The following is a 19,293-nucleotide window of genomic DNA, read 5'->3' as shown; positions in this document are numbered from 1 at the left end:
TTGAATAATAGTATCAGTGTATTTTAGAAATCATATTTTACTTTTTAGAAATGATTCTAATCAGATCAATCCATAACGGATAAATTTGTTCTAGTTTCGACAGAGTAAAGAGAATAGTATATTTTTTTACAACAAACTTTATTATTTAGGTAAGGAAAAATAACAAACTTGGTGGCAAAGTTTGTGACTTATTCGCAATTACAAATCAAATAAAAAATCGATCTATTTTATATTTGAATCACTTTGCATATGGAGGCAGAAATCTATATGATTTCTGCAATTTTTCCATAATTGTCGAATCATCACTAACCATAGAAGGCAGCACAATGGGAGTAGTTCGACGTCGGGTTTTCACAACTGCAACGCGATGCAGTTTCCTGGAACGATATTCATCCTTCGAGAGAGTCCTCAAGCTGGAGCCCTGATGCCAGTCGTGTTTGTTTAGATGTGAAGGACGGGAGCCGGCTCCACAACAAGGAAAATGCCAGATGCGTTGATCCTTGCCAAATTGATTGCCATCACTAAGCGTTTGCGGCAGATCCTGATGCAAAGTCTCAGGCAGAAACAAAGCCAACAAGCCACCCAAGATGCCCAACACGCCCAGCGTATTTAACATCAAGGCAATGGACAAGTGAGACATGTAGATAATCGGAGGAGAAAGCAACATGGCCACAAATCCCAAAGTGTGTATGAAGGAAACACCTTGAGCACGCACCACAGTTGGCAACACCTCCGCTGCCCATTGCAGTCCAATGTTATACGAAATGTTGGCAAAGAAGCGTCCAGCCAAAGCAGCAGCCAGCACCCAAATGGGATTATCAATGTTGGCAGCCAAAAGACTAAAACCGCCACTCAAAGCGGTCGAAATACAAGCGCACCAACGACGTCCAAAGCGATCCAAGGTGATGGTGACAATCAGATCACCGGGAATCTCGGTTGCACACGCGATGCTAAATACCGCAAATATATTCTCTCGATCCAACACGCTAGCTGCACGCACATGTCCATCGTAGACCAGAGAAATGGTCATCCAAATGATGATCATCAGCACCATATAACGCGCCAGTCGTGATCGCTTGAAGATCGATGCAATGGTAAAGTGACGTCCTTCGATCTCCTCCCTGTAAAACTGTTCACAACTCTCGCGAAACGTTTGCCACTTGAGTCTGGACACTTGGCGACGATTACGACGTGCCACACGCTGTAGTATTTCAATGGCATTATCGATTTTGCCCACAGAGACGAGCCAACGTGCAGACTCGGGCAGTACACAGAAGCCAATCAGTCCAAAGCCAACGGCCAGACCATACAAGCCAGAGAATTTGCGCCAATCGCCAGAGTAGAAAGCCAGCCATGGCATAAGCACGGTAAAGGGGGAATAGAACATGGCCAGCGACATGTTGGCCACAAAAGTGCGATACCGAGGACCCACATACTCGAGCACTGAGGAGGAGATTGATGTGAGTATAAGTATAAAAGGAGATAAAGCTAGAATGAAACTAGCTTCTTAAAAGAAGAGAAAGAAATCAATGTCTTGAATTAAGATATTTTTCTCTATAATACAGTAGATACTCTTTAGTCTTTAAAATAATTTACATTGGATTAGCAATTCATTATTATGAAATATGTTATGTTAAATATTAGTAGGAGACATACATTCATAGGTAAGACTTAAGTCAACAAATTTTAGAAGTTTTATCACCCAATGTTTTAAGCCTAACGTTTAAAAACCCCTTAGATCCAGGTGCGAAAACAAATGGACAGACGGACGGAGAAGCATATAGACAGATTCTATGACCTAACCAGAATATTAATATTTCATCGCGGAGCTGCTTTCTTTTCTTATTTTCTTTCAAAATTTTTGGATAGCAGATGTAACAAGCACACTCCACAGTATTTAATCCTACCCAGTATATAGATCATGGTGAAGCAGGTGTCAAAGGAGGCGCCCACCACAAACCGTGTGATGACAAATCCCGCAAAATTGTCGCATACCGAGCTGAAGATGCTGCCAAACAAAGCCAAGCCACAGCTGCTGACCAAGGCCGAAACACGGCCAACACGATCCGCCAAATGTCCATAGCCTAAGCAGCCAACCACAGAGCCAAAAAAGAAAATCATTTGAGCATAAGTGCTATAGGCATCTTTGTCGCAAACCCAATTGAATTCCATTGAAGCCGTTCGAAAGTTAAAAGGATCATCGTAGACATAACCTTGGCGACACGGCAACTGGGCTAGAGAATCGTTTATGTACTCGCTGCGATTCTTGGCGAGATACACTGCGGAGTAGTTGAGATCATACATGCGACAGTGACTGTAGCTGCCATCCGCTTCCTTGGGTATCGAGAGCATTTTGCGCTCCTCCTCGCTCTCAATGAGCGTCAATTCATGCACAAAGCAATAGTAATTCTCGGGTGGGAGTGTCATAAAGATCTGGCTGAGATATACAAAAGAGGCAATGAAGCAGAAGGGTATCATAAGTACAAACAGGATTTTCTGATACAGCCCGAATTCTCCAATCTCCGGCAGCAGATCGTCAAAGTCAAAGAACAGCGGCACCTCCGACCAACGAGTAATATTTGTCTCAATAGATAAATCCCCTGTCTGTTGTCCCCTGTCCACCCGCTGTGGCTTGCCACTAAGTATTTAAGTATTTTGATATAAACACATGCTGACAAATATGTTCCATACTACTTACGATGGCAGCTCGGAGTCGTCATCGCTTCTCTCGGTGTCCATTGCCCCGAAAGGGAATTCGTCAGAACTGACAAAGCAATTACTTCGCAGCCTGCTGTGGGAGGGTTTTATATATATCTTACATATGTATAGTAGTTTGTGTGATTCAACAGTTTTTCCAGTCCACTGACTGCGGCTTATCGACGCCAATGATAATGTTGTTGTTGTTGTTGTTGCATTAGCCAACGTGTCGAGTCATCAGCGTGTCCGGCTTTAATTGTGTCTTAACTCCTCGCCCACCCGTTGGGAAATACAGCTGAGGTTGCACAAATAATTAAATGAAATGCTTTTGCAAAGTGTATACGTATTATTCTTATCATTGCGTATACGCCGCATGGACTGCGAGCACCCGCAGTTTCCTTTTCGCCATGCAAATGCTGCTTCACTGTCAATGCCAACAGCAGCAACAGGCTGATGCGAACACTGCGCATGTCTCTAAAACAGTTTCTTACGCTAAGTTCGAAATTCATTCATTAAAACGCCGCTTGATTTTCGAACTGTTCAGAGGACATTTTGGCAACAAGCGAAGCAGCCATCGAATCAGTTGTGGCGCGTCTTTTGTTGGCAACAGTTCAATGGGAAAAAGAGCGGATTAGTTTTTCAATAAATTCGCAACTGTGTCAAATAAATCAGTGTCATAAATCTGCGTGCGTTGTGTATGAAATTAAGTGTCAGTGCCTCGAGATAAGCAAAGTTTTCGGTTTAGCTTACAGAATCCTCGACTCGGCAGAAAACTCGAAGAAAAACAACATCGAGCCGGGCCAATAAACAAACTGGCGGCACTCTAAGACAAACAGCCCCCGAGCAAGTGTCAAAAAGTAATGTGAAAGTGGCGGCTGCCGTTCCCCCCGCCGCAATCCCCTCCTCTCAGTCACGAACTTGTCGGTTCCTTAATGTAGAATGTTAATGCATAAGCAGTTGAATAAGTAATAGGCCCACAAAATGGCAATACTCGAGTCCTGCTGCTTCTGGAAGAATGTGCGAAAGGGCAGCTTTGCATGCGGCCTTTATACTTTGGTATGTACTACAATATATTATGTATAGCATTTTGGTTGTGTGTGGACAGGGGCAATCAATTAAAAGACGCTTGATTTGTGGCCTCCTTAATTTGCCATCGGACTATAAAAAAACACAACTGAAGCTTATCATCTTAAATTGAAGTTAATCCAAGCAGCGAGTGCGTGGTGTGAGTGACATTTCTAAGCAAGATTTAATGTGACAAGTTGAGTTGAGCAAATCATCAGGAGATGGAATGAGAAGCTACCTTTCAAGCAAGAAGTTGTTTTTATAGTGTCGGAGATTTAGGTGATCATGCTTTATGTAGTTACAGATGGTTTCTTACAGATGAATAGGAGACACACACACATTAGAAATATAAAAGGCAACGTCATCAAATAACTTGAAAGAAATAAAGTAAAGTAAAGTAAAAATTTAACAATTTCTTAGGTAGTAAGAACATGAGCAGAAATATGGCCAAAGTATGTAATATAAAACATCATGTGTAAAGAAATATACGAAATATTAAGCTAATATGAAATGAGAGAAAAATTGAAGATTTTATGAAATAATAATAATTTTATGAATAAATAATCCAAAATCTTAAAAATAATTATCAAAATCTTTATCTTTTATATTCAATAACATAATAATAACATGTGTGTTACTTGAAATGTATAAACAATTTGCCAAATTAAAAATAAACACGAAGGTATTAAGATCGTTAATTTTAATGGATTATATTAGTTGAAGCTTCAATTGTTTAGTAGATTTAGTTAGTGCTCTTATATATTTCTTAAATAACTGAGTAGATACTTATTATGATTAATATGTTCCTGAAACCTGTTACAAATCTTTAAAATAAAAAAGAGTAATGTATATATTAAAGAGTGTAAAAGCCTATGGAAGTCATAAATTCTATGAAGATTACTTAAAAGCACACAAGAGCAACTGAAAGGAGTATAAAATGCAATTGCTAATAAAATATGAAAAGCAAGGAAAAGCAATGAACAATTACTCGAGTTTGTGAATATAATCAATGGATTAGTTAAATGAACTTTATCCAGCGATTGTGCAAATAATAAAAAAAAGCGAAAGGCAACTGTTAATGCCAATTATGAAGCAAAATGCTAATCTTGAGAGAGTACATAAGATGAAGCAAAGGAAACAAAAAGTGAAGTGAAGAGAAATGGAAAGTGAAACTGGAAACAAGAGGCAGGCGAAAAAACAAATAGACAAAGAAAGCGATAAGACGAGAAAAGTTGAAGTGGATATAATTAGACACGAAAACATCAAACAGAGGCGTCAAGTTTAAAGCAAAACGAAGTGAGAGGCAGGATAAAAATGGAATGGAAAATACAAGTACAAAAATCAAGAGGAAAATCTGATTAAAGTTTCCACAGTAGTTGCGAAGTTAAAGTCCAAATCTGCTGTTTCGTTGTGGTTGTTTGTAGTAAATATGGATTACCGCGGAAATACGCTCATTATCATAATTACAACAGGAAAATTGGAAGAACAAATAAACAGAAAATGAAAAGAAAATTGCGGAAAACCAGCAAAGACTTGCTCACTGTTTGCATCACTTAATTTAAGCCTAAAGAAGCCATGGGAAAACAAGTGCTTTATGAATTACAAAAAGAACTTGGATGAGTGAAAATATTTTGTGGCATTAGGGACATAATCGGAGCTTAGGGAAAAATAAATAAAGGCAAATTGTACAGCAATGATTTTCATAAATGCAATTTAACATTAAGCGTATTAAACTATTAAGGAAGTGCTTAAAGTCATTGGACGACCGAAGAAAGGTCGTGCAATAAATAATGTCTTAATTTCCGCTTAACCTTTTTCTTGCAGATCTACTTTGGATTGTCGACGCTCATGTTTACGTTTTATGTGCGCGAGGAGCAGGAATTTCTGCTCGGCAAAAGGACACAGCCTGTGGGCGAAAGCATTCTCGAGAGAGGCGATGTAACTGTAGGTGAGGAGAGACAAAGAGACAAACAAGAAAAGAAAAACAAGTAAAATACTTCAAGTGCCTCGTGATTGACGGTCCACTTTCTCTTTGCAGTAACTGTGATATTCAACGTTTTGTTTTTGTTTTGCTCGGTGCTGATGGTGTTGTCCTCCATCTTGTTGATTGTGGGTCTGCGGCATGTAAGTCTTCTTAAGTCCCAGTAGCTTAAATTGACATGTCCAAAATGTATGTATATCTTTACTTGCGCAGAACAAACGACAATTGCTGCTGCCCTGGATTGGTTTAATGCTCTGCGATTTGCTCATCGAGTGCGCCCATCTTGTCCACCTGACGCTGTCGCGTCGCGTCAATTTTGACCCAATTGTTGGCTTTATATTCACCATAGACTTTTTCATACTCTGCCTGAATGTGAGTGTTGCTTTAATTTACTCAAATTGCATTTCATTGTCGCCATTTACAGCTCTACTGTCTGCTCTGTGTCATCTCACAGTATCAGGCTTATCGACGCGCTGCCGCCGAGCAGCAAGAACATCCAGCGATGTCGGTAAGTGCTCTTATCTTTGAATCCTTGAATCCTAATGCAAAAAAACTAATCTCAACTGTCATCTTTCTATACCCGCTATCCATAGAGTAGAAGGGTATTTTAGCTTTGTGCCTTCAGTAAATGTATGCAACGGACAGAAAGAGGCGTCTCTCTATAAAGTCTGTCTGTTCGTCTGTCCGTATAAGCACCCAGTTCTCAGAAACTATGAGATATAGAGGTATCATTTTTATCGTTTTTGATTATATATTTTTGCCACGCCCACTTCCGGCTCCGCTACTCTGCTACTTTGATTGAGAATCTGGTTTTTTTTTACTTGATAAAGTATTTGAATGTAATTCATAACACCAACACAATGCTGTATTATTTTTGAAATAACTAAAATATACCGAATGCTACATTTGGCACACCTTCGATATATTATAGTATATTTTTGTATATATGCCGAATTTGGTATTTCTTCAGTATATTTTTGGTATAATATTTTGATATATTTTAAGAATAATTCAGCTTTTATAGAATATGGGTAGATGGTATCTTACAGTAGATTATACCGAATGCTATATTTGGTATGCCTTCAGTATTTTATAGTATATTTGCGGTATATATACCGATCTTTGTCGTTGGTATGCATTCAGTATATTTCAATAAATTTTCGGTATATTGTTTTGGTCTGTTTAAAAAATAATACCACACTTCTTAGCGGGTATCTCATAGTCGAAAAGCTTTCTCACTTATTTGTTTTGTGTGTCTAGCCCACAGTTATTTTTACAGCACCCGAGAAGCTGAGCAAATCGAAGCGTCAGCAACTTGCCGCCACCAAGGCTGGCAACAGTAAGCGGCATTCGCATCGACTGCTCGCTGCAAGTCCTTTGATCACCTCCCAGCGTCCCACCAACTTTTCCACCATCACCGAGGAGGAGGAGCAACACCAACAACAACAGCAACATCAACAGCAGCTGCAGCAACAGTTGAATGGCAAAGAAACAGCAGGTAATCAGCATTAGCTAAAGGACAAGGCAAAGTGCATAATCCAATTCGTTTTTAGCTGCCAATGGCAATGGCGATTGTGGACACATCTCGGAGCAACCAACCAGCAATTCCATTGAATCGGATATCCAATTGCATGCCAATATACCAATTATTACATTAGATCCCAATTCGCTGCAATGATCATGATGATGATGATGATGATGCAGTTACTCTCTTGGCTGTTCCCAAAGTTGACAAACTATTTTTACATGAAAATCGAATGAAAAAATGATTGAGTAAAATTCAAAGAACATTTACTAAGCACTCGCACAGTCTGTGTATTTATTTGCTCTCCTTGAGGGGAACAAAGGGCACCGCTCAAAATTTCATTTGCAGCTTCCGCCTGGTGTCGCCTTCATTTCCTGTCACAAGACGGAGACACGGAGACAGAGACACTGACAGCAGACACAGACAACAGACTTGATGTTCGGTCCTTCGGTGTCAGTTTAGTGTATTTGACAGTGAGTACTCGTATAGCAACAACCACAAATGCCCCTTTCATTGCAGCTCACATTTCTCTTGACAGTTTTCAAGTGAAACTATTGATTTACTCTGCACTGCTGTTAAATAATTATCGAGTGCTATATTAATTAAGTGAGTGTACAATTTATTCTCTAATCGAATATGGTTTCGCCTTTAAATAAGCAACCTTCACATCGAATCACATTCATCAAAATAACACATAGGTAAGTTATTCACAGTCATCAATCCGACAGTTGTGTGTTTATGTCATAAAGGAATTCGATGAATTCGAAAATAACTTGATTATGCATAAGGCACGAAGTGCTAAGAATGTAAGATTAAATTTCCCATACATTCAAAAGACAGTTGTGAGATACAAGATTACATTACATTCAGAAAATAGTTAAAGAAATTTAAAAAAAAGTCCGAGTATCATAGAAGCCATACTGAAATATTCATTTTACATTGTTATTCTTTTGACTTTGCGCTATACTAATTTAATTAAAAAAAGAGTATTCTATATTCTATAAATAAAAATTATGCATTTAATCAAGCATTCTTTTGGCAATTAAATAGTTGTTAATTAAAGGAGTAATTAAAATAGAATAATAACGAAAATAGTATTCGCGCTTAGTTAACGAGTTGAAAATCAATTCCATTCCATCACCAAACTATTCCAAATATCTGACTAGAATTCCGCTACCTTTTTCCATGAATTTAAAATAAATTCCTTTTGTTTATTTATATATAAAAATACGCTAGACTGAAACATGAGAAAAAAACGGTACTTGAAATTTGGGAATGCAAAAATAAATTCGTTATGTCTGATTTATTTTAAATTGGCTGTTATGCATGACTCTATTTATTTCCAATCCTCGACCAAGCATCATTAACATAGCTTTGCAACTAAGAGGCAAGTTTGAATAACATACATAGCATAAGTACCAAGTATAAACGAGTATGATGACCAGCTGCAAGGGTAAAAAAACGTCCGCAATTTATTGTATTTTTTATGTAATTTCCAATTGCCATGGACACAATGTCATGGATGATTGTCCTTGTGCAAAAACATAACTGCAAATAGTGAGGAACATAAAATTCTAAGAAAATATTTTTATAGAAGACAATTCACAATAAATTGCTCAAATGCCAAGTCAGGTTCAACTGAGAGGTTCGGAAATCAACAGCAATTAAAGTTGAACTTGGCTTGTTTGCAAACCAAACGAAGCCCGAAAGCTGCTGTTCAAATGGAAAGGAAGCCAAACAAACTCGTAGAGCGAGAGAGAGGAGAACACAACGAGTCCTTGTGCGCTGTGTAAAATGCTATTTACCTGCCTGCAGCGACTGTTGATTATCCAGTCGAAAATTAGAGTCATTTAATGCCACTTAATCACACTTTTCGGATTGTGTATCCCCTTGACTCTCTCGTTTAATTACAACAACTGCATTGTGGAGTGAATGGCTTTATCTCTGCTGGCTCTGCTGCGAAAGCAGATGGCAATTATCATTCGCTAGTTGCCAGTTGACACACAGGTCAAAGGACTCCCTTTTCCACAGTGTTTGTCAAATCTCATATGAAACGAAATGCCAGAACGCAAGCCACTTTTGTGTCTGCGCGATGTGTCATAAAACTAGCAACTGCAAAAGTCGAAATATGTTGGCAAATACCAAGTTCAAAAAGGACCTCGGCGACAAAAGCTGATAAGAGTTCTGTCGACATGGACTTAATGGATTTTTAAGTGCTCAAACGCAACGCTATGTAACACATCCTTAACAAATAAGAGCACACAATATATGTCGTCTGTGTCTGGATTATTAATAAAACTCTCTGGTCGACGCAGTCAAACAATTAACAAAAAACAGAAAATGAAACATTTTGATGTCTCTTTTCTTTTTTTGTTTTTGTTGTTTGTGGCAAAAAGCACAAAACAAACCGTTTGATGTTCATCACACGAGTTGATGAAAGACAGGCAATCCAATTAACGAATGTTTTCTGCAAAAACATATTCACTCTCATGTTTGAATTTTGAAATTGACTTTAAAATACCCAGTAACCCAGTGTTTGCTAGAAACACATTCATTTCCTTTTTTTTAGCAACTGTGAAACCATTCAACAAAAAATTTTTTGAGTTTTAATGAAAATTGGCACCAGATGTTGGCCAAAAAAGTGCAAAATAAATTAAAGAATTTATTGGAAGGGAAGCCATATTTTAGAACTTTTATAATTTAAGAATCCAGGACTTGCCAATAATCTCTTTGAAGCTATTTAAATTAACAAAAATATACAACACTTTAAACTATAATAACATAAATAATTATACGAAAACATTTTGAAGATTTATCCAGAGCTTAGCTTTAGCGAAGATAAAATTGCTAAAAGTGTAGCCTATTTTAAGGCAAATGAAAAATACCATGAGTTAAGGTAATTTATATTTGGATAAAGAAAATAAACTTTTCTTAATTAGACACTCTTCTTATTGAAGAGCATGGAGAACAAAATTTTGATTTATTTATTTTTTATATTATATTTTATTTTAATTTACAGAAAAGAGAGTGGTGGCTACTGGTGCCTTCGACTCATAAAATAATATTATTTAATGTGAAGTAAGACAATTTGATTTTAAACATAAATTCAATATTAATTTTTGGTTTTATATTTTTAAAATCTTCTACATTTTTTGCTTTAATATTTATGTACATTACATTCGGCATTTTTCATTTACTATGTGAGTTATATATTCTTTATATTTCGCTTAATAATTTTTAAAAATTTCCAATAATATTATATAATATTATAATTTATGATTCGTGTAGACATACTAATATTCTTTTCTTTTTAACACTTATTTTCAGAGCATATGCACAATAAATTCACAATAAGCTTGTATTTAAATGAAATTCAAATTGAACATAATTTTAGGCATGTTTTCATGGATTGAAATCATAATATTGAAGCATAGCTGCACATGAAATGAATTATGTTAGTTTTGTGTGTGATTATGAGTGAGAGTGTGTGAGTGAATGTTTGTGTGTGTGCTTGTGATTGTGATTGTGTAGCATGTGTGCGTTTGACTTGTGCACACAATAAATTAACTTGCAATCTTCATAGAGCATGAGAAATGCCAAAGAACACGAGGCATAACACAGAATTTATATGCATTGGCATTCGAACTTAATCAACAGAGAAAGGAAGATAGAGAGAGTGAGAATAAAAGAGAGAGAGAAGATGGGCCAATTCAGAGGCACAGAGAGAGAAAGATCATAGTAGAAACAACATTTGCATCACAAAGTTATAAGCTTGGTTGCACCATTACTTTGAGTCTGCTTGGCTTGGTTTGTGGGATGGCACACAAGGCGCTTAGTAGCTGCTTGACAACTCGAAAACTCGCATGCCACAATAATTGACAATAAGCGCACTTCAACGCATACGTTGCAGAGTGCCAGAGAGAGAGAGAGAGAGAGTGAGACTCAACATGGGGCATGGCTAATTGCTCAGCACTCTCACTTACTCACTTACTTTCTCCCGCTCTCTTTTCCTTCTGGATAATGAGTTTTCCATTAGCGTTTAAGTACGGCAAGCAATGACAATATTTGCCAGAGCCAGTGCTTAAGTGAAAATTCAATTACCGTGCAAGTGAAATGGCATTCGCCACATCCATATCCTGTTCAGTTTGCGTGATTGGCGTGTAATCGTGGCCATCACAAACTCTTGGCCTTGACGAAACTAAAAGTTTATCGCAAGGAACAATGGCTGTCAGTGCGCAGAACTTGAAAGCAAACTCATCAAATGTTTGTTCGCTAACAAGCTCAGAATAAGTAGCAGATATTTACATAAATTATGTCTACCTAGTTGTTATATTATGCTCATCTCATCTCGTATGTGTTAACAAATTTTTGTGGCAACTTAAATGACAGGCAATGTCACAGAGTGCCAAAAAGAAGACTTCTTAAAGTTGCCCATCATAATATTGACAAATTTAAGTCCTTGACTGTGTCTACTTGATTTATTGCATACGACAACTGAGCAAAGTTATATTTTAAAGCATACGGAGAGAGAGAGAGGGAGAGAGAAGAGAAGTTCAAGCCGGAAGGCAAACGATACGCACACTGTTTGTCACTTGCTTTATTGCGTATACGCAGCGTGTGCGAGCGTCGAAACTCATGGAGACCCAGAGACATTTATGAGTTTTTTGGAGAAATTTACGAGATGTGCGTTTTTAGAGAGCATATTATGCCACAGATGCCAAGCACTCAATGGGAAAATTAGCATATCAAATGAGACAGATTAGCACATCAAGCAAATGAATCTACACAGCTGTAAAATAAATTGACACTAAATGCGGCTATGAATATGAACATCAATTATGAATGAAGTTTGCTCAAAAATTCATTTTATCTGCCTTAAAACTTACAATGCTTAAAACTGTTATGTTGATTTTCATCTTTAATAATTAAATAGCTTAATAATTTCCATATAAGTGTGCGCATTAGAATTTTATTAGTTTCCTTTGCCACAGGGTATAACCTAATTGAGCAAACTGTCTACGCACACACACACACATCGAGTTTGCCATGTTAATTAGAATTTGTTCATAAATATTAATGTGTGTATGTGTGTGTGTTTGCTTGCTCATGAGTTGCTCTAAAAACCTGAAAATAATAATTAGTCAGCATTATACATTATACAATTCTACAGCAAATTTAAGTAGAAATTTCGAAAAGCAACCGTTTACTTTAAACAGAAATTCAAGAGCCAGACCCAAAAAGAAAAATGAGAGGAGGAGCTGTTCGGTCATGTTTCCATCTGACAGGCGAAGACAGCAAAATGTTGTTGTGCCGTCTCGTCTATTTAATGCCATTAGACAAATTACAATTACGCACATTTAATGGACTGTGTGAAGCAATCAAAGATCTTTTATTTAATAACTTAATAACAAGCATGAACTATAAACAGCTTAACTGAAAGCATAATTGAATTGTCAGTGTCAAGATACCTTTTGAAGAGCCAAAACCTCACTATTATTCAGTATTTGGAAGGCATTTCACATAACTCAAGCACTTGGCTAATTAGGCCCAAGTCCTTGGAGCTCTCCAGCATTAGCATTAGCGTTTAATCAGAATCTCGTGATCGGGCACCGTTTGTCAGCAATAAATCCTAGGCGGGAAAATTATGTGGGCAATGCGAAGCATCAATCTTGCTGGGTTGGAGGCACACACAGTCTTAACTCATGCTGCCTCAAATACTGAATGACACCTCAAATTCGCCATGGCAATCGTGTGTATACATTGCTATTGAGCTGGTGAAACATCCGCGTAATTATTTGCGATTAAAATTAAAATTTTTTGTTTCGCAACATTTACCCTTTTTAGTCTGCGCCATGTTACAAAACATACACAAAAGAAAAGGTTAAAAAAACATACTTCTTGGGTAAACAAATGAGGGTCGTTAGGGTTACGTAGCCCCATCAAAATTTTGTGGTCATTCAAAACTCATTTCGTGACGGTTCCTTAAAGCGCTTTTAATGGAAATTTATTTCATTTATTTGCACTCGCAAAACGAGCAAAATAAATATTTTTATGGTTCATAGTTGACTGTCATATTCCTCTAATTGTTTGCGCAACTAGAGCATAGAATATTTTTCCAACTATGCGGACAATGTTGCCTCTGTTACTATTTTAATTGATTTTTGTGAGCAATTAGAAAAATTCGTTGGCAGCAATTTAATTTCGTAATGCATACTTTTGGGGACACCACAATTTTTGCAAATCATAATTTGTTGCATACTTTTAGGAGCTGGCTTTAAAGATTTCGGTGCAAGCAAACTTTTGCAATTTGCTAAACATAATTTGTTGCACAGATTTTAAATGCTTTCTCTGCAACCGAATCTTTATGCAATTTGCATATGCAACCAAAGTTATTAGACTTAAAATTGGTATGCTAATTTTAAATTATATTATACAAAACAAAGCATTCAGTAAGCAGGCAATTTCCATAATAATTTTGGTACAACTCCTGCCAGCATTTTATGAACTGTAAATATGCTCGAATGAATTAAGTCAGTCAAATACTGTGATGTAACTATTTGTATTTCTCCCACTCTTTCGGTTAGAATAAGCGCCACAATGTTGTTGATATTTCATTAGAATGTTTTCATTGTCATTTTCGTAGTTGTTTATTTTAATTCACTGTCAAAACTTGCCACGACAGCAGCCTGCGACTCTCCCGCCACAATGTTGATGTCGCTTTAAAATTCACGCACACAAACACAGAGGGATAACCTTGACTGATGTGCCCGGAGACTGTGTGGAGTGACTTTTGGTGCTCAGTGTGCGCTTGGACTGTCTTTCCGTTTGGTGGCACTTCTGTTGAAATATTTAAAATGATAAATCCGCTTTTAGTATCTCAAAGTCCAAGATAAAGCTTTAATAGCATTGACAATTGATATTTCCATAAATGGATATTCATTTCTTGTATTTTTACGAACGGGAGCTCTTTGGCTCATTGACAAGCTGCTTATGCTAATAGCTTAGCATACTTATCGGCGCACACACACAAACATAGAACGCCACACATATGCACATTTCAATCTGGGGCTCAATTTCGTTTAAAAATTACTGATTTATGTGGAATTACAGCGCAAACAGTCGTCTGGCGAATGACAATGCGTTTTCTATTCCCTTAACGCATTAAGATTCGTATTTGATGGATTTTTCGCCTGGCTTCTGTCCGCTAGGAACGCAGTACTCTTCCTTTTCTTGTTGTTGTATTTTATTTTTTTCATAATTTATAACCCGAAGGCGAATGTCTAATGCGCTTTACGCGTCCAGTGGGTCACATTTGACATCGTGTCTACTACGATGGCATCCATTAGTTTCAGTCAAATTTCATAAGCAAACTCCACGCAAAACCAATATACTTATCGAGCTTGGTAAATATGTATTGCATATATTGGCATTAGCGGAGCATAATAAATAATAAACATACGTAAGCAAAGAGCAAGAGCAACTGCGAGTGCGAGTACGAGTATTATAAATAGCCACACGCACAGTCGCTGCCATCAATCAATGCCCAATGATTCGATAGACTTGCTTTTGGCCACCCGTCCATTTGTTTCCCCATCGCATTACTCAGCAGAATTCACAAAGGACGAGCAAGGGACCGAGAGAGAGATTTCCCGCTGAGATTTGGCTTTGTTCTAGCAGCAACAACAAATTGGACCCTTAAAGCCACATCGACCAATATTATATATTATATATTGAAATGTATGTATATTAAAGCCAAGGCCAAAAGTCTTGTCCCAAAAGTTTGACCCATAATCATGCCTGTCACAATGTTTTCATGGTTAATTAAAAGCTCTCTGTTTGATTTGCATATTTACCAAAAACACCCAGATCGGGGGATACCAGCAGAGTGTCAGTTTGGTTTTAAATAAATTAATTAATTAGCCTTTACTACAGCACACTTAAGAACCAATTTCATTGATGTGGTCGAGCATGCGGTGAGACTGTTGAGGTTGAGGTGGTTGAGCGTGTCTGTTTAGGCTATCCAAAAAGTCTGTCTGCGTTGCTTGCTGGCAACAGTTTTGGACAAGTTTACACTGCTGTTGTTGTAGCTGCTTTTCAATTTGGCCAACGCTAATTTTGTAAATGAAGACTACATAATCAGAGACTACAGACTTTTTGAACATTTTTCAAATTGCGAAAAGAAACAAATTTTACTGATTTTGAGTGTGTTACAAATATGGAAGCCAATCAACACAATATAAATATTTTGTGAATTTAAGTAAAATTATTTAGGGAACACACTGAACACAATAATAAAGTAATGACCAAACAAAATGTATCTATTTGATTTTAATATTAAAGTAAGAAAGTTACAAATATAGTAATGATCCAATATAAATAAGTTAATTTTATTTTCAGATTTTAAAAATGAGTTCAAATTCAATGCAAATTATATGAAAACAAAACGCAACCTACGCAAAGGATTATTATAAATACTTATACTTATCATCAAACATAAAACGAACTGGCAGTGTTTTAAAGTTTATTTTTGTTTGTTTGGTTTTCCCATTTCGTAACTGAAAAAAAGGTATTCGAGAGCTTTAACTTTATACAAATTTATTCAAAACAAAATGAAATCCAATCAAATTTTTGCCGATTTTGATTGAATTATTAAAATATATTTACTAAAAAACTATCTATTTGATAAATTGTGTTGCTTTAGTTTGTTCAGTTGAAACTTTATGCAAATTTGTGAGAACCAAAACATAAACTAAACAAGATATTACTGATTTAGTTATTAATATTAAAATATAAATATTATAAATTTAGATATCGATTGATGCTATTGAAAATGATATAAACAAAGCGTTAGTAACGTAAAAAATTTGATTTTATTTTAACCATATTATGGCTTAAACAAAGATTAAACTTTAAACAAATTTATTCAAAATAAAACAGAGGTCAGTCAACGATTTACTAATTTTGATGTAAAAAAGAATTATTATAAATATGGATACCATCAAAGATAAATAGACTAGGCAAAGTTTATGAAATCGTTTTTCCAACTTAGAGTGAATGCTTTTTTAATAATTTGATTTTAATTGCTTGACTATAGAAATTTAGTATATTCTAAGCACAAAACAATAATTTCTTTTGAAATGTTTTGTGAGACATTGTAATAAAAATTAAACAGAAAAATAACACCGTAAACAACTTAGTTTCAAGACCATCGATCTGCTTATAAAATGCGTTAGCACAAGAAGCATTAAACTTTGATATTTTTCTTTGAACAGCAACAAAAACAAGTCTCTAAGGAGACAACACACATTGTGTGCTGAGAGTAAAAGAAGAAAGACAAAAACAGAGCTTACAGCTTATTTGCATCGAAAGAACTACTGAACATGCAGAGCAAAACAAATAAATACGAAAATATAAACATATGCATGATTGGAATAGTCGCAAGAACTTATATATAAATCGCCAGGATGTTGTCAGGATGTTACCATATATGCTCGACTGACAATTTTCAATATATTTTGTCGCTGTTTTCTTTGCTTTATACTGTGGGTGGCATTTTAATGATGTTCGTGAATCGTGTTCGCACGTAATTCGTTACAGTGTCTCTGTATCAGTGGGCGAGAATTCAAAGAAATATCATTACGATTTAATAAAGCACGTGTTATTGATTGATTGATTGATGGCGAGCCTGGCAATCAAAGTGATTCCAATGCGCGAGACAACGAATTGAATTACAAAAAGCCAATTGTGCTTAAGGAATTTGAAATTTAAAGCGGATTGTTTCACTTTTTTTTTTAATTTCAGCATAGCTTTGCCAATTAGACACGTTGTGTGTACGATGGCAAACCACAAATCCAAATTACGAGTGGGTATAAATGGGCAAAATGTGATTGCAAAAATGCACATAGATTGGGAAAGATTTCCAGGCAAATAGTCACACACACACACACGCAAAACAATGTGAATTTCAAAATAGAGCACAGCATGGATTACCGAAAATGCATTCGCTTCGAATGCAGTTCAAATGCAGAATGCAAATGCAACTGTCAGAGTGCAGATGCGGAGGCATGCATTTGATTTGTTTGGCATTAAACTGCAAAATTCGCTTTAAAGACACTTTCGTGTGTATTTGCAAGAACCTTCCTTCCACTGTCAATAATTGCGTTTATTTTCACAGCAAGCAATGTGTGTCCATGGTAACCGCTGCAGAAGGCGTTGAAGCGAAGGTCTCAGTGCAGAGTGCAGAGTGCAAGGAACCGACATCTGGCATTTAATCAGCAGCATTATTCGAAGCGTTGATGCCGAGCGTTTATCGAGCACATTGCAATCACAATCACACACACGGCTGCAGCACTGCAACAAGACAAAGGCAACACAACGTTGCGTATACGCAATTTGCACACTCAATACTTTCAATGTTCAGCAATATAACGCATACGCAAGGTTGACACAACAAAACATTCAGTTGTTGTTGGGAGCATGTCAAATATGAATAGAGAAACTGGAAAACATATTCACAGTGAGAATGGGTGCGGGAGGTTGATTTGTATATGTCGTTGACATACTGAGATTTGCCCAGTTTCCTTGTTTTGTTTTGTTTACACGTCCCAAGCAGGCAATTCCATCCGCATGTGTGCCATTCACATATGTACGTGTGTGTATGTATTGTGCATGCGTGTGCGTCTGTCAAATCAATGAAAATCTGCTGAGACAGCAACCGAGCAGCAAGAACCCAGCAAGAATACGTGTTAAAACCTCAGGCTTTTTTTTCGGGGGTTTTCTTTTGAATTTTGATTTGTATTTGCGTTAAAAGCTCAAGCGTCGCAAACACCAAGAAAAACTTGTTCGCTTTTATTGTACAGGTTAAGCAATGTCGGCACAAAATTCGTCACAGCTGCCGCTTTTCAGGAGGTTCAGCAATTCCATCTCCAGGCAAATTAAAGTAGCGGCAATCCTTTATGAATGTGCCTCAAGCGTTCGCTTATCAAGGCAGGCACATCTTGTTGCCCACGAAAAAACGGCGTTGTAAATGTTGTTAAGTGAAGACCAAACACATTGGAATACGCACATTCACTCAGATGTTCGCTGGGCAATAAAAACAAGTAACAAAGCTACAGTCGAGTGTGCTCGATTGTGAAATACCCTGTACTCATTTACAGTACAAGTAAAACAGTGCGGTATAATTCTTAAAATATACCAAATTCATGTATTATAGAATACTAAAATATATTAAAGACTATATTTGGTATATCGATATACTATTACATTCGAAATATATAATAGAGATTAAAATCTACAAGATTGTCAACCAAAGCAACTCTGTCTACCACAAAAATACTAAAATCTACTAAAAATACTGTATTTGGTATATTTGGTAGTATATAGACATAATATTACATTCAAAATCAATTATAGAGATGGAATTATACCAGATTTTCAACCAAAGCAGCTCTGTCAAGTGTGCTCGTCTGCTCGACTCAATACAAGCAAAACAGTGCGGTATTATTCTAAAAATATACCAAATTAATGTGCTCTAAAAATACCAAAATACCAACTGTATTTGGTGTATAGATTTAACAGCTATCTATCAGCTATCCCCTTTAATTTTAATTTGCGATCGGCCAATACCATTTTTCATATTTTTGCCATATTTTCTGGCGTAACTGCTGTTTTTGGGCGTACGCTACGCTCAGCGTCTTCGGTGACCACACGACCTCGTTTAAATTTATTATACCAATCCTTAATGGTTGATTTTCCTGGAGAAGAATCCGGGTAATGCTTATCAAGCCAAATTTTGGCTTCAACCGTATTCCTTCCCATCAAAATACAGGACACGAAATTCCTTTTTTCCATATTGTAGAAAAACTCAAAGGTTGTTTCACTTTAAAAATTGTAACTTAAAAGCACATGGTCGCAGAGTTGTACAATTTTTACACAGAGCTTATGATAATTGGCACTATCCATAAAAAATATCGATGTTTGCTTACTACTGCCCCCTATATGTCGGGCCGGGAACTTATTGAGCCGT

General features: G+C 36.7%; 2 protein-coding genes across 4 annotated transcripts; one reads left to right on the top strand and one right to left on the bottom strand.

The window, feature by feature from the left end:
* Positions 1–208: 208 nt before the first annotated feature.
* LOC117571213 (organic cation transporter protein-like) lies at positions 209–2,818 on the bottom strand. Of its 2 annotated transcripts, XM_034253260.2 has the most exons (3): positions 2,699–2,818; positions 1,908–2,638; positions 209–1,443 (listed from the first exon to the last, which is right to left on the bottom strand). In XM_034253260.2, exons 1-3 carry the CDS (start codon positions 2,737–2,739, stop codon positions 239–241), a joined length of 1,977 nt encoding a protein of 658 aa, XP_034109151.1. In that variant the 5' UTR covers positions 2,740–2,818; the 3' UTR covers positions 209–238. The 2 variants fall into 2 exon arrangements, with proteins under 2 accessions (XP_034109151.1, XP_051860834.1); XM_052004874.1 differs by lacking the exon at positions 2,699–2,818 and having other exon boundaries at positions 1,996–2,105.
* A 681-nt stretch (positions 2,819–3,499) lies between these two features.
* LOC117571214 (uncharacterized) lies at positions 3,500–7,527 on the top strand. Of its 2 annotated transcripts, none has more exons than XM_052004875.1 (7): positions 3,500–3,753; positions 5,587–5,706; positions 5,801–5,886; positions 5,957–6,115; positions 6,168–6,251; positions 7,004–7,241; positions 7,297–7,527. In XM_052004875.1, the coding sequence occupies exons 1-7, from the start codon at positions 3,735–3,737 to the stop codon at positions 7,419–7,421; spliced, it is 831 nt and encodes a 276-aa protein (XP_051860835.1). In that variant the 5' UTR covers positions 3,500–3,734; the 3' UTR covers positions 7,422–7,527. The 2 variants fall into 2 exon arrangements, with proteins under 2 accessions (XP_051860835.1, XP_034109152.1); XM_034253261.2 differs by having other exon boundaries at positions 5,587–5,710.
* Positions 7,528–19,293: the final 11,766 nt, after the last annotated feature.

This window comes from Drosophila albomicans, chromosome 3 (assembly GCF_009650485.2).
Source record: "Drosophila albomicans strain 15112-1751.03 chromosome 3, ASM965048v2, whole genome shotgun sequence".
In the NCBI taxonomy this organism is placed as follows: domain Eukaryota; kingdom Metazoa; phylum Arthropoda; class Insecta; order Diptera; family Drosophilidae; genus Drosophila; species Drosophila albomicans.
Note: the sequence above shows the minus strand (reverse complement) of the source record. Positions and strands in the feature narration are given on the sequence as shown.

Coding starts and splice junctions, on each gene's coding strand:
- LOC117571213 (XM_034253260.2), bottom strand. CDS start 2,739: ATGGACACCGAGAGAAGCGATGACGACTCCGAGCTGCCATC. Junction 2,639..2,698: donor GACGACTCCGAGCTGCCATC/GTAAGTAGTATG, acceptor TTAAATACTTAG/TGGCAAGCCACAGCGGGTGG. Junction 1,444..1,907: donor CACCATGATCTATATACTGG/GTAGGATTAAAT, acceptor TCTCCTCCTCAG/TGCTCGAGTATGTGGGTCCT.
- LOC117571214 (XM_034253261.2), top strand. CDS start 3,679: ATGGCAATACTCGAGTCCTGCTGCTTCTGGAAGAATGTGCGAAAGGGC. Junction 5,711..5,800: donor GAGAGGCGATGTAACTGTAG/GTGAGGAGAGAC, acceptor TTCTCTTTGCAG/TAACTGTGATATTCAACGTT. Junction 7,242..7,296: donor GAATGGCAAAGAAACAGCAG/GTAATCAGCATT, acceptor ATTCGTTTTTAG/CTGCCAATGGCAATGGCGAT.